This window comes from Staurois parvus, unplaced genomic scaffold (assembly GCF_062004578.1).
Source record: "Staurois parvus isolate SC_StPar_1 unplaced genomic scaffold, SC_StPar_1.0 ptg000057l, whole genome shotgun sequence".
NCBI lineage: Eukaryota > Metazoa > Chordata > Amphibia > Anura > Ranidae > Staurois > Staurois parvus.
The window spans coordinates 267,762-280,893 of NW_028317853.1; the positions used below are offsets into that span (position 1 = coordinate 267,762).

The 13,132-nt window shown below is 41.0% G+C and overlaps 1 protein-coding gene across 1 annotated transcript in view; it reads left to right on the forward strand.

Annotated features, from left to right (window-relative positions):
* Positions 1-3,502: 3,502 nt before the first annotated feature.
* LOC149469919 (uncharacterized) overlaps positions 3,503-13,132 on the forward strand; it is a 32,194-nt gene continuing 22,564 nt past the window's right edge. The window contains exon 1 of the mRNA XM_089668430.1: positions 3,503-3,777. Coding sequence (XP_089524556.1) covers positions 3,633-3,777 — 145 coding nt within the window. The 5' untranslated portion in view covers positions 3,503-3,632. The remainder of the gene's footprint in view (positions 3,778-13,132) is intronic.

The window sequence follows — 13,132 nt, forward strand, 5'->3', positions numbered from 1 at the left end:
GAGCACTAGCATTTTTTTAAGCCAGTGTCCATGGAGCCTTAAAAATACAGTACTTTGCATGGTTCATATTCTCAGAATCCATGTTTCTTTTGATAATGCAACATATTTTTCTTTTACCCTTCAGAGCTATCCTTAATGCTTTGTTTTCAGATTTTTAGAATTCCTTGTTTTATCTTCTACCTTTTTCTTTTTCTTCACTACATTTGTTAGTTTGCATTCACTTCATTTCTACTCTCCTGTATTTCTGCACAGAGCTCTCCTTTTATTGCAGTTATATACAGGTATCTTACCAATTATTATTATTATACAGGATTTATATAGCGCCAACAGTTTGCGCAGCGCTTTACAATATAACGGAGACAATACAATTACAATACATTTCAGTACAGAAGGAATAGGAGGGCCCTGCTCGTGGAGTTTACAATCTAAAGGAAGGGGGAGGTGGTACAAAAGGTGATAGCTGTAGGCAATTGTTCTGATGGAAGTGGCTCAACTACATCAAATAAAAAATGCAGCACAGCAATATAAACTCAAATGGTGCTCATAATACAAACATGCATAAATGAATAGTGAAACAGAAATAGTATATGTGACAATAAATATGTGTTAAATCCAATGTATTCTTAACGCATACACATAAATCACCGTAGACTTGCACATATGAGTGCTGAAATGAATGTAGATATAAAAACCAAATAAATTATATTTAATAGTGAACTGTCCCTTTAAGTCTCAGAAATCTTCACATGTGTTTGTGCGTTATGTCTCCTATATCTCGTGCTCCAAATACATCAGCAACAAAAATCTCCAAACAATGGTGAACTGTCCCTTTAAATCCGAAGTACTCGAAGTGGATCAGTGTAATCACACTACTGCATACACGTGTACGGTGTTCCTGTGTCACCCCTTAGTGTACATCCACCTCCAACACACTATTGTGCTCACCTTCAGGTTTGACCCGTAATTCCAGGTCAAACTACGCTTTTCCCTTTAACCCGGGAGGGTATACTGGTACATAGATCTTCACCACCGTCAGCATTTTAAACTCTCCCGAACGCTCCACAATCATAGGAAAAAATACTCCACAGTGTAATATTGCCAGGTAAAAACAAGCTTTATTAAAATGCTCAAAATGAACTCACATTTAAAAGTGTCCACCTGGGACACAGCAGGGTAAAACTCACTATACAGTATGTACTGTTCTGTAATGTACAGCGCTGAGCGAACTATGGCGCTTTATAAATACTGTATAATAATAATAATAATAATGTACAGGAATCCCTTTTCCAAAATGGCGGCACGTGCCCTTCCGGTTTGTGGCTTAAAGTCATCAGCGTACCCTACACGTTACGTCACGTCATGTGACTTCACCAGGAGTATCAGGAGGTGGCTCAAGTACAGTCCTTAGGTGAAGGTGGGGTAGACTTTCTTGAATAAGTGAGTTTTCAAAGATCGCCTAAAGGCAGACAGGGTAGGGGCTGACCAGACATATTGCGGTAGGGAGTTCCAGAGGATGGGAGAGACTCTGGAGAAGTCCTGGAGGCAAGCCCTGAGGAAAAGGCAAGTCCTCAAAACGCGTCAGCCTATTGGATGTCTACACTCCCTATTGGGGACTGTTACTCAGCACAGTGTTAACCAAGCTGTTCTTTTGTGACGTGACTTGACTTTATTGTCGTTTCTGAGTACAACACCTACTTTATTTCTTATTAAACATTTTTTACAGTAATGCACTAGGCCTGTGCGCCCTCTGCTTGTTCTTTTCTCATTACAAATCTCTTTACTCCTGCCAGTCAATAGGGACACATAGACCGTCCAAACAGGTCTGCCTGAAAAACTGACAGATGGACCTGATTGGATCGCTCGTGTAAAGGGGCCTAACACATCCCTATCACACAGCAAAGTCTCATCAGGCAGGCAGGAGACAGGCAGTTAAGTACACATGCAGATCTTGTCCCTTTCCCCACCCTGTGACTGGAAAGTGAAAGGAGAAGCAGCAGTCCAAAGATGTCATCTCTCTGTCACTCTGCTCTCTCCTAACATCATACTCCATGCACTGCAGCACAACTAAATGGCACCTTGTGTTGCTTCTCCATCTCCCATTCTGAACAGAGGATTGCAAAAGGCTGATACCACATCAAATTCAGAAACTTACTCTTGTTCTGCCCTGGAATGACAGTCACTCTGTCATTTTTTCCTCCGAAACCTGGAAAATATTTAACCGACGTGGGAATTTTTCCCATTTAATAGCCCTGAAGAAGGGAAAGTCTTTAAAAACGTTTACTTGATGTACTTGCCGTTACTCTGAATAAATGCCTCCTAATCTACCATCAAAAGTGAATTCTTTTGGACATCGGGTGCCCCTTCTTTTACACTATTACTCTTGTTCTGTCTGTTTTACATTTATTTTTTATGTGTTGTATTGAACTGCATCAGGTTATTATTTGTCAGTAGTATGTTGGCATCTAGTGGAAGTTTTGGGCAACTTCAATTTCTTTACTAGTTGATTTTTTTTTACTAGTTGACCCTCCCGATTTTTTCAATGTTTCCTCAGTCAGTGGTTAGTACTACAGGGCTTAGGAAAGTCATTATTTTCTTACACTTCACAAGACTGTAAAAACATCTTCTATATTGCTATTAGCTGAAATGTAATTGTGTTGGATTTAACTTCTGTACTTTTATTGAAGAGTTAAGTTGCCTATGGATGGTTCCAAGGCAGCAGATGACCATACTGCCTAGAGATCTAAGGAGGTATACATAAAGCGCTATTTGAAACAGAACAACTCTGCTTGCCTAAGAAAACATTTAATAGTTGATTAGAGGATGGCATTCATTTGTGTCTTTTATACACTTTTGTAATTCATTAACCTTTGCCAGGTAGCCCAACCTGAAAGGTGACACTTTTTTTTTTATATGAGTTAAGGAAAGCAGTGATGTCACCTCACCAGTGGTGTCACGGCGCCACAAGAAGTGAGAACCTTTTCCAATGTGTTCACAGATTGCAACAAAGTACTTTTACCAGGAAAATGGTGAGGGGTTAGAACCTCGGTCAAGTTATCATTACTGTACTCTAGGATTATAGTTGGATCCAGTGTTGTCCTAGTGACAACCGCTCCATTTATTATCTGTCCTACTACCAGAAGGACAGGAAGTGGGATGAAATCTTTCCAGTGGGGTCACATATAATAATACTTGATATCTTTACAGTGCCTTCGTCTGTTCAAAACTAAAATTATAATTCAAAAAAGTTTTGGCTGGAGATACAAAGTATGTTACAGGCAAAATGCAATTTGGGAGTACAGCAGCCTAGAGCAGTTATTCAGAATTTACATTTCAGTGGGAGGACTTCTCTAAATGGAAATCTGTATAGCCATCAGTTACAGCAATTGAATATCACCACAACTTCTTACGTCACGTATGGAACAAGCCCAACAAAGGGCTTAAAGACATTTTCAAATGTCTGAAGAGTGCTGCAGACGTCATGACCACAACCAGGAAGCTCCCACATAGCTATAAAGATTTGTGCCGATCATCAGATGCACTTTCTTCATTGTTCAAGAGAACAAAAGAAATTTATGTAGAACCTTTCAGCCTCGTAAACACCATCTCAGCAACCTTAGACAGCAGGAGCAATAATGAGACTAAGTGAGTTGTTGTTTGGAGCATGGTGCATGATACTTATGAATGGGACTGCTATAGTGGATACGGAGGCATGCAGAGGGGATGAGCACTCGGTCTATACCACAAAAGGACGAATATGCTGCCCGAAATGTGAACGATGTGAGTATCAATTTATTCCACCATGTAAAGTGTGTAAAACATTGTTCTATGAGTGCATTATTTTAAAATGTTTTCTTTCCTTTTTCTTTTTCAATATTAACCCATTCATAACTAGAGATCATTGGGGCTGGTTCAATAACATGGTCGCTTCTTTTGGCAACAATTGCCCTTTTTGTTAATTTTCTTTTTCTATCTTTTTAATGAATTAAGCAATAAATTAAAGCGGAGTTCCAGACGTTTTTATGTTTATTTAAAGTCAACAGCTACAAAAACTGTAGCTTCTGTCTTTTAATACACGCACTTACCTGTCCCGGAGTCCTGTGATGTTCTCACCCGTGCCATCCCTTCTCCCCTTCTCTCCTCCACGGTGCCAGCATCTCTACTGTGGGCACCAGGCTGTGACAGCTTGCAGCTTCACAGGCTGGTGCCCACTGTGCATGCGCGAGTTGCGCTGTACCTCCTGATTGATCCGGCAGTCTTCTGGGACCTGTGAATGTTCCCAGGAGACTGCGGGAAGGAGGAGGGGGCCGCAACGAACTGAGCCAAAAGTGGGAGCGGGTACCTGTCAAAAACAGGTATTCACTCCCCCCTCTCCCCAAAAGGTGCCAGATATGGCAGTGGAGGGGGGGTGAGTGGAACTCCACTTTAAGAAGGACATACATCTCAAAATCAGCCTGGTAGGCTTGATGTGTTTCTGAAATAGGCAAAGACATCTGAAAAGTGTTTTAAAGGACCCTATGAAAAAACTATATTCTGATTAATATTTGGCCTCATGCACACTGGATGTTTTTTCTGCTGCTCTTATTGGCTTTTGGCATTTTGTTTTCCTGCCTCTAAACACCCTTGCATGTTAGCTTATGTATCTATGCACACACAGACATTTAGAGGAGATTAGAGCAGGGGCTTTTAGAGGCAGAAAAAAACCGACAGCCACAGCATCTAGGAGCAGCAATGTTTTGGCAGAAAAAACGCTATGCGTTCCTAAATGCGCAAAAACATGCGTAAGCGCTAGTCGTGTTAAGGGCTTGAGCATTAATTCATTTCAATGGCCAGAATAAATTATTATTCTGGCCAGTGAAATGAATTAACACTCAAGTGCTTGACTTACCTAAATGTGTTACATTAGTTTACAAGTGTCAGCGTTTTTCTGCAAAAACTCTGTTGCTAGGAGGAAAGGAGTCTAGGAAAGAAGTCTAGGAGAGGAAGCAAAACATCCAGTGCGCATCAGGCCCCCTTGCATCCCTCTTTTTATTTCACATACCTTTATTTGTAATTTTCTACACGCTTAAACACAGACCAAGCTGTCCATCTAAAATGACAACAGTTGGAACAAGCTATTACTGCCGCGGTCCATATGCAGTGGCAGCAATGTAACCCATGTGAATAAAAAGTAACCATTGTAAGCAGTGTTATTCTTTTACTGCCAGAACTGGTTTTGAGTTTTTTTTGCACTAACCCAACCTTTTATATGAAAGCAGAGACCCTGGAGAATAAAACAGTGATAGTTCCAAAATGTATATTACATGATATTAATTGGGCAGCACAGTGGCTAAATGGGTAGCACTTCCACCTAGCAGTACTAGGGTCCTTGGTTCAAATCCCAGCCATTGCACCACCTGTTGTGAGTTTGCATGTTCTCCCTGTGCCTGCGTGGGTTTCCACCAGCTACTCCAGTTTCCTCCCACACTCCAAAGACATACTGATAGGTTAATTGGATCCTGTCTAAATTGGCCCAAGTATGTGCATGTATGAATATGAGTTAGGGACTTTAGATTGTATGCCCCTTGAGGGTTAGGGACTGTTGTGAATGTACAATATATATGTAAAGCGCTGAGCAAATTGATGGTGCTATAGAAGTACCTGAAATAAATAAATAATTAATGCAACAGTGTATCAAGCTCAGTTTAGACAGTTCTCTTTATTCTGACATCAGTCAATTTGAACCCCTGATGTCTTACCTGCTTTCCATTGAAACTAGTGCAGCACAGATTGCACTCCACTAGCTTCTTCCCCATCTGTAGAGAGCAGGCAAAGTGACAGTCAAACTTGGCAGTGACGTAGTGCATGTTGCTTCCATGTTCAGTCTAGATGGAGGAGATCAGTAAACCATGGTGTTTCTAGGTTTTTAGGTAATCATCAGAACCTTCATAACTTGGCGGGGGAGTTTGGTAATAGCTTACCAGTGGAAGTCACCATCTGTACCATTGCCACAAATTATTTCCAGAATGGGTGCTATTATGTTGATGGAACAAATTTTTCATACGATTCACGAATCGAAACCCAGATTTGATGCTAAATAAGAAGCCTGGTTCGTGAATCGTCTTCCCTCTGCAGACGGATCCTACTTTATATTTGATAATTGCTCTCTTGATCACTGACTTTCCTTTCTACCATGACATACCACTGTATGTATATGTATTTAGCTTTGATAGAGCTTGCAATCTGTCTGATATTATTATTAGAGATGAGCGAATTATTCAAAAATTCGATTCGGCTGATTCGCCGAATTTGCGGGAGAAATTCGATTCGATGCGAATTTATTTGCCGCGAATTTAACTTATTTAAAGGGTTTCTAGGCTTCAGAGAGCCTTTATATTAGTGCAGAACACTGTACCTTTAATTTAAATGCCCTTGGAGTCTGCTGGGGAAGAGAAATAATACTGTCAGTCAGTATGACATGCAGATGAGTGCCGTCGATCTTAGAATCACCGCACACTTCACTCATTTGGGCAGTCACGGGGCACGACGAAGAAGAAGAAGAAGAAGAATGAAAAGAAGAATGAAAAGAAGAAGAAGAAGAATGAAAAGAAGAATGAAAAGAAGAAGAAGAAGAATGAAAAGAAGAAGAAGAAGAAGAATGAAAAGAAGAATGAGAAGAAGAATGAAAAGAAGAAGAAGAAGAAGAATGAAAAGAAGAATGAAAATAAGAATGAGAAGAATGAAAAGAAGAATGAAAAGAAGAAGAAGAAGAATGAAAAGAAGAGGAAGAAGAATGAAAAGAAGAATGAAAAGACGAAGAAGAAGAATGAAAAGAAGAAGAAGAAGAATGAAAAGAAGAATGAAAAGAAGAAGAAGAAGAATGAAACTTATTTAAAGGGTTTCTAGGCTTCAGAGAGCCTTTATATTAGTGCAGAACACTGTACCTTTAATTTAAATGCCCTTGGAGTCTGCTGGGGAAGAGAAATAATACTGTCAGTCAGTATGACATGCAGATGAGTGCCGTCGATCTTAGAATCACCGCACACTTCACTCATTTGGGCAGTCACGGGGCACGACGAAGAAGAAGAAGAAGAAGAATGAAAAGAAGAAGAAGAAGAATGAAAAGAAGAAGAAGAAGAATGAAAAGAAGAATGAAAAGAAGAAGAAGAAGAATGAAAAGAAGAAGAAGAAGAATGAAAAGAAGAATGAAAAGAAGAAGAAGAAGAATGAAAAGAAGAAGAAGAATGAAAAGAAGAATGAAAAGAAGAAGAAGAATGAAAAGAAGAAGAAGAAGAATGAAAAGAAGAAGAAGAAGAATGAAAAGAAGAATGAAAAGAAGAAGAAGAAGAATGAAAAGAAGAAGAAGAATGAAAAGAAGAATGAAAAGAAGAAGAAGAATGAAAAGAAGAAGAATGAAAAGAAGAAGAAGAAGAATGAAAAGAAGAATGAAAAGAAGAAGAAGAAGTATGAAAAGAAGAAGAAGAAGAATGAAAAGAAGAATGAAAAGAAGAAGAAGAAGAAGAAGAATGAAAAGAGGAAGAATGAAAAGAAGAGGTATTCCAGTACAGCATAAAGTGTATCGCAGAGAGCTCCGCTATTTCTGACAGTTCTCTGACAGTTCCTTCACATTTACAGCAGTTGAAACATTGTATCTATTTATTTCCGAATAAAAACATCTGTATCCTAAATGGAAACAAATAGATACAATGTTTCAACCGCTGTAAATGAACTGTCAGAACTGTCAGAAATAGCGGAGCTCTCTGCAGTGACACTTTTGCCGGCTGATCGGGAAAAATTCGATTCGTGCACCCGAAGTTGGCTAAAATTCGGATTCGATGCGAATCGAATTTTTCCCAATATTCGAAACGAATTCCACTTCGTCTGGTTCGATTCGCTCATCTCTAATTATTATGCTTACAAGATTTAAAAGTGCCTTCTGTTATACTCCCATGTTGGGAGATCATTTTGTCAAAAATTCCTTTTATGTTTGGTCAGTTTTTTGTTACTGCATAAACTTGAGATACAATAGAACATGATTGTTTAGTTCACAGTATATTGGATATAGCCGAAAAGAGTTTATAGTGAGAGTACCAAACTAAACCAGGGGTGTCAAACTGGCGGCCCTCCAGCTGTTGCCAAACTACAAGTCCCATGAGGCATTGCAAGATTGACAGTTACAAGCATGACTCCCAAAGGCAGAGGCATGATGGGACTTGTAGTTTTGCAACAGCTGTAGAGCCCCCAGTTTGACAACCCTGGTTTAGTTTGATACTCTCACTATAAAATCTTTTCGGCTATATCCAATATACTTTGGCTTTTGTATAGTTTCTTTGTACTATCCAATATAAAAGTTAGTAAAAAAAAACAAGGTGGAGAGCGGGCACTACCAGGGGTCCGCAGAAGCAGTGGGGCTGTATGTAAAACCCCCTGCTGTTGCCGACTGCTGTCTGCTCTACTGTACCACACCCCTTTTGATAATGTATGTCTTGTACGAAACGCGTTAAGGAGGAGTCCCGCACGCTGTGACATCACACCGCCGGATCACAGAGGTCCGGCGGCCATGTTTCAAACCCAGCTGGTTAGTGCACAGAGCAGCTTTAGGGTGAATGTATCTACTTCCTTGAGGATCTAATTGCTATTATCAATCCTTTTGACCCATGGGGTATCTTTTATAATGTGTGTTCATTTAATTTTTTAACAATACTAATAAATCTATTTTGAATGTGAAATACTACACTATGGACACCATTTTTTGCTCTGTACCGAGCACTTAATCCCCCAGGAACCCAAGGTGACCATCCCAGGGCCCAGAGGAGAGATACCTTTAACAGACCCCCATCACAGCTGACTATTAAAGGGGACCTCTAAAAATGATATTCCATCGCCCTTATCCACAGAAGAGGTTATCCACTCCAGGCTGCATCCTTTCCAGGACAGAGGGGACCTCGGGCTTTATTGATTTAAATGCGCATTTATATTGCGCCTCTGGTGAGTGTGCAATTTTACCATTTTTCCTGCACGTCACCGGATGACAGGTGTTACTGGGATTAGAGAAGTCACCCGTTTGGAATATTGTTACCAACAACACATTCTGCACCTATTTGGACATTGATTGATATATCTGTTTTTTTATATATAATGCTATGTACATACATATACAGTACAGTATGTGTAACAGACCTATAGATAGGCTTGATCCACTAAAAGTGGGTAAAATGACTTAACATTGTCATGCACAGGGGCGGACTGACCATTTGAGCACTCAGGCACTGCCCGAGGGCCCGGGTTCTGTTGGGGGCCCCATGAAATGCCCCTGGTACCTTTTATAGACTTTTTGGATGTGATTTGAGTGTGGGCAAGGACACAGGGGCCCCATGATCCCCTATTGCCTGGGGGCCCCATGAGTTGTCAGTCCGCCCCTGGTCATGAACACTGGATTTCATTATCATATGGGGAGATTCTGCAGGTTATGACTACAAACTGAAACCACATATAAGATTACATGAAACAAAAATGTGCTTAAAGAGGTTTTAAACCCAAAAGCAAATATTTGTTACATTGCAGCTTACCAATCCTTAGATGGGGTGGCTGAATTAGCGTTCTTTTTTTAGGCTCTACTTTTTTATTTTCACCTGTTGATCTGTCCAGTGAGTCAGGAGTTTTTAAATAGAAAAAGCTTTCCTGAAGATGTAGCAGTTAGAGGATTGAGACAAATCATTTACCACTGACAGGGGTGCTTACAATGATCATCTTTTATTTACTTATCTAAAACCTTTATCCCAGTAGTAAAAATAAACGTTTGCCGTAACTGATTATAAAGTGTGAGCTGAAGTTCATGTTAGTGTATGTACATCTGCTAGTATATCTAACACTCCCCTCCCACCAGACTGACAAAGCTGCTGTCCAAAGGTGCTCCCTGTGCTCCTTCATCCAGAGTGAAGGGCACTCTAATACAGGAGGTGAGTTACTGGCCAGATCACAGATGAAAACAAAGGGAAAAAAGCCTTAAAAAGTAAACAAATGCAGCCACCACATCTAATGATAGGTAAGCTGCAATATATTACATTTCTGGTTTTGGGTTTAATACCGCTTTAACCTCTTCATGCCAGCCGCTCACAAATGTGCGGCCTCCCAAGTCTGGGCCTAGATGCCAAGCGGCTGCACATTTGCGTTCTATTAAAAAAGGACATATGTGCCGAGAGGGCGAGCTCTGCGTGCTCCCAGCACACATATCTGGTACTCACGGAAAGGTCCCGATCTCCTCTTTTGATCGGGACCTTTCCGGATCATGTGGTCGCCGTGACAGCGCATCACAGCGGTCACATGACCCTAAACCCCACCTCCCGGCTTCTGGGACCCTTAAAGGGCCAGGAGGTGCCGGCGTGAAGGAGTTAAAGTAAAACTAAACCCACAACAGTAAAATCAGTCTGTATAAGCAGTAAAGCATTCTTGTTATGCTCACTGTGGAACCTAAGGGGTTAATCTTCTGCATTGTGTAAAAAGGCAGTTTGATCCTGTCTTCTCTGATCCTCTCCTTCTTCCACATTTCCCAATTCATCTACTGATAGTACAGAGCCCTAGGAGACACTTTACATATGCTCAAGTTGGTGTGTATTGCTAGAGAGCATTTTTTTGGAGGAGGATGCATGTGATCAGCACAGGGCCAATCAGCACTGTCCAGACAGAGGGTCAGGGGTCATACAGCTTCATAGGACAGTCAAATGAGAATGAAAATTACACCTACAAGCTTTAACCAGCTTTAACTTAGCTCAGCCATACACTGATAGAAGTCACAAGACTGCTATGTACTGCTGGGTCCTTGGGAACAAATATGAAGGGACTTGTAGGCACTGAAGGTACAATTAAACTGCATCAAACGTATAGAAAACTTAAAGTGGAGTTCCAGCTTACCCCTAACTACTCCTAAATCTGTCCTCATCCCCTCCTACACCTACACTTACTAGCCTGTGTAAGAAAGATATACAGTATACACTTACCTATTTTCAGGCTACTCCAGTCTGGTCACTTGATTCCCTGTGTCAGCCAGAGGAGGGAGCGCTGACAGCAGATAGGACATTGAAGCCTGTGAGTGATGTCATCACTCCAGGCTTTACCAGCCATGGTTGGAACATTCTCCTCTCCCCTGCAGCAGCTGCTGACTGACACAAGGGAGATCGCATGACCAGAGTGCTCAAAAAACAAGTGAGTATATACATCTCCATCTATACATCACATAGGTTAGTAAGCATACAGTAGGTGTTAGGAGAGGGGACAGGACTGTTTTAAGTGTAGTTAGGGTTAGGCTGAAATTCCACGGTTTACCTTTTGGGAGAAAATTAAAAGAAGAATATTTACTGTTGGCTTGCACTGGATTATCAGAATTAGAACTTGCCTAAATCTCAGTTGTAGAAAAAAAACTGTTTCTAGACATATACCAATTGGGCAGACTGTCTGAAAATTTCAGGACATTTATCAACATTGATGTTCAGATTAAAGACCATACTCATCACAAGCAATACTGTTCCACCAAGCCATGACTCAATGTCTGCTTTAAAATATTAGTCTTGGTGCTGGTTACTAAAAAAGCCCACAAAGTTCCCAAAACTAATGTCAAGTTAACTGGTGTTTTTTTTTGTTTGACCTATTCAATTGTCCCCTTTCATAATACTACATAACCAAGCAGTGTGACCACAGCAGTCACACGGGATATAGTCACATCCTGAGCAAAACTGGGCTAACCACTTGCTATTGCTGTTATTACAACAAATAAAACTATAATGGACTATCGAATGCAATAAGAATTATTATTATTATTATACAGGATTTATATAGCGCCAACAGTTTGCTCAGCGCTTTACAATATAATGGGAGACAATACAGCAACAATACAGTTTTAGGAGGGCCCTGCTCCTCGGAGCTTACAATCTAGGAGAATTGAAGGTACATAGCACCAATCAATTGCCTTTATAGAAAACCAAGATGGTAGTATGGTGCCCCAGCCTCATGGAGTGTTGAGACCCTCTTGGTATTCACCACTGTCTCCTAAAACAGTCATCGTTGGTTTCCCATGTGTATCTAGCAGTGGCATGGCTAATCAGAGAAAGCAAGGCAAATATAACTGAACCCCCTCTTTATCCCAATTTTGTTAAGTGATAATGCAGGGCAAAGCAACAGGTTCACTTCCTCCCTTCCCCAGTAGCCTATGTACTATGGGGGTTATTTACTAAAACTGGAGAGTGCAAAATCTGGTGCAGCTCTGCATAGAAACCAATCAGCTTTCAGGTTTTTTTGCCAAAGCTTAATTGAACAAGCTGAACCTAGAAGCTGATTGGCTCCCATGCACAGCTGCACCAGATTCTGAGTGCTCCAGTTTTGGTAAGTCAACCCATTGTGTTCTTTTTGCTCCCCTGCTGCTCTATTCACCTACTGGAGGACAGGAATAATAACCTTGTGAAAGGTCAAGTCAGAACTTATATGGGGTTGACTGTCTGAGCCAATCACCAAGAACGAGTGCTGTTACATGAGGCGAGTCACATGCTCCTCCATGGATTTATGGCCACTGAACAGAGCAGTGTAGGAGTGAAGCAAAGTTGAGTATGTGCTGCTGGGGAGCCGGCTTTAAGACTTTCCAGATGCTTTGCCCTACTCAGAGTCACACAGATTCACTTTTAAGTCTTGGTTTACACTACTGTGACCTGAAAGTCGCGCGACCTACAGTGCAACTTTGCCAGGCGACTTGAGTACTACAACTTTCAGGGAATGCTTGGGTAATCTTCCTGTAATGTCGGATCCAAATCACATCAATATAGATGAGGATCCGACTTGGAGGCGACTTCTATTAAAGTCTATGGGCACAAGTCAGAGAGAAGTTGCCTTGAAGTCAGAGCGACTTCAGCAGCGCTAACTAAGACAGCTCTCATTGACTAACATGGGATTTCATGTCATGGGACTCGGGGTCTCACAAGTCGGATCCCAAGTCACGGCAGTGTGAACCGAGCCTTAAAGTACATATGAAATCATTCAGAATAAATGAAGCCATGGGATCCTAGGCAGCAAGAAGATAATATACAAAACATTTAACAAATAAATACACAAACCCATGTTAACTATGACCTGTACAGACAACTGAGAGCTCTAGGCAAAATGCTCGATTTGC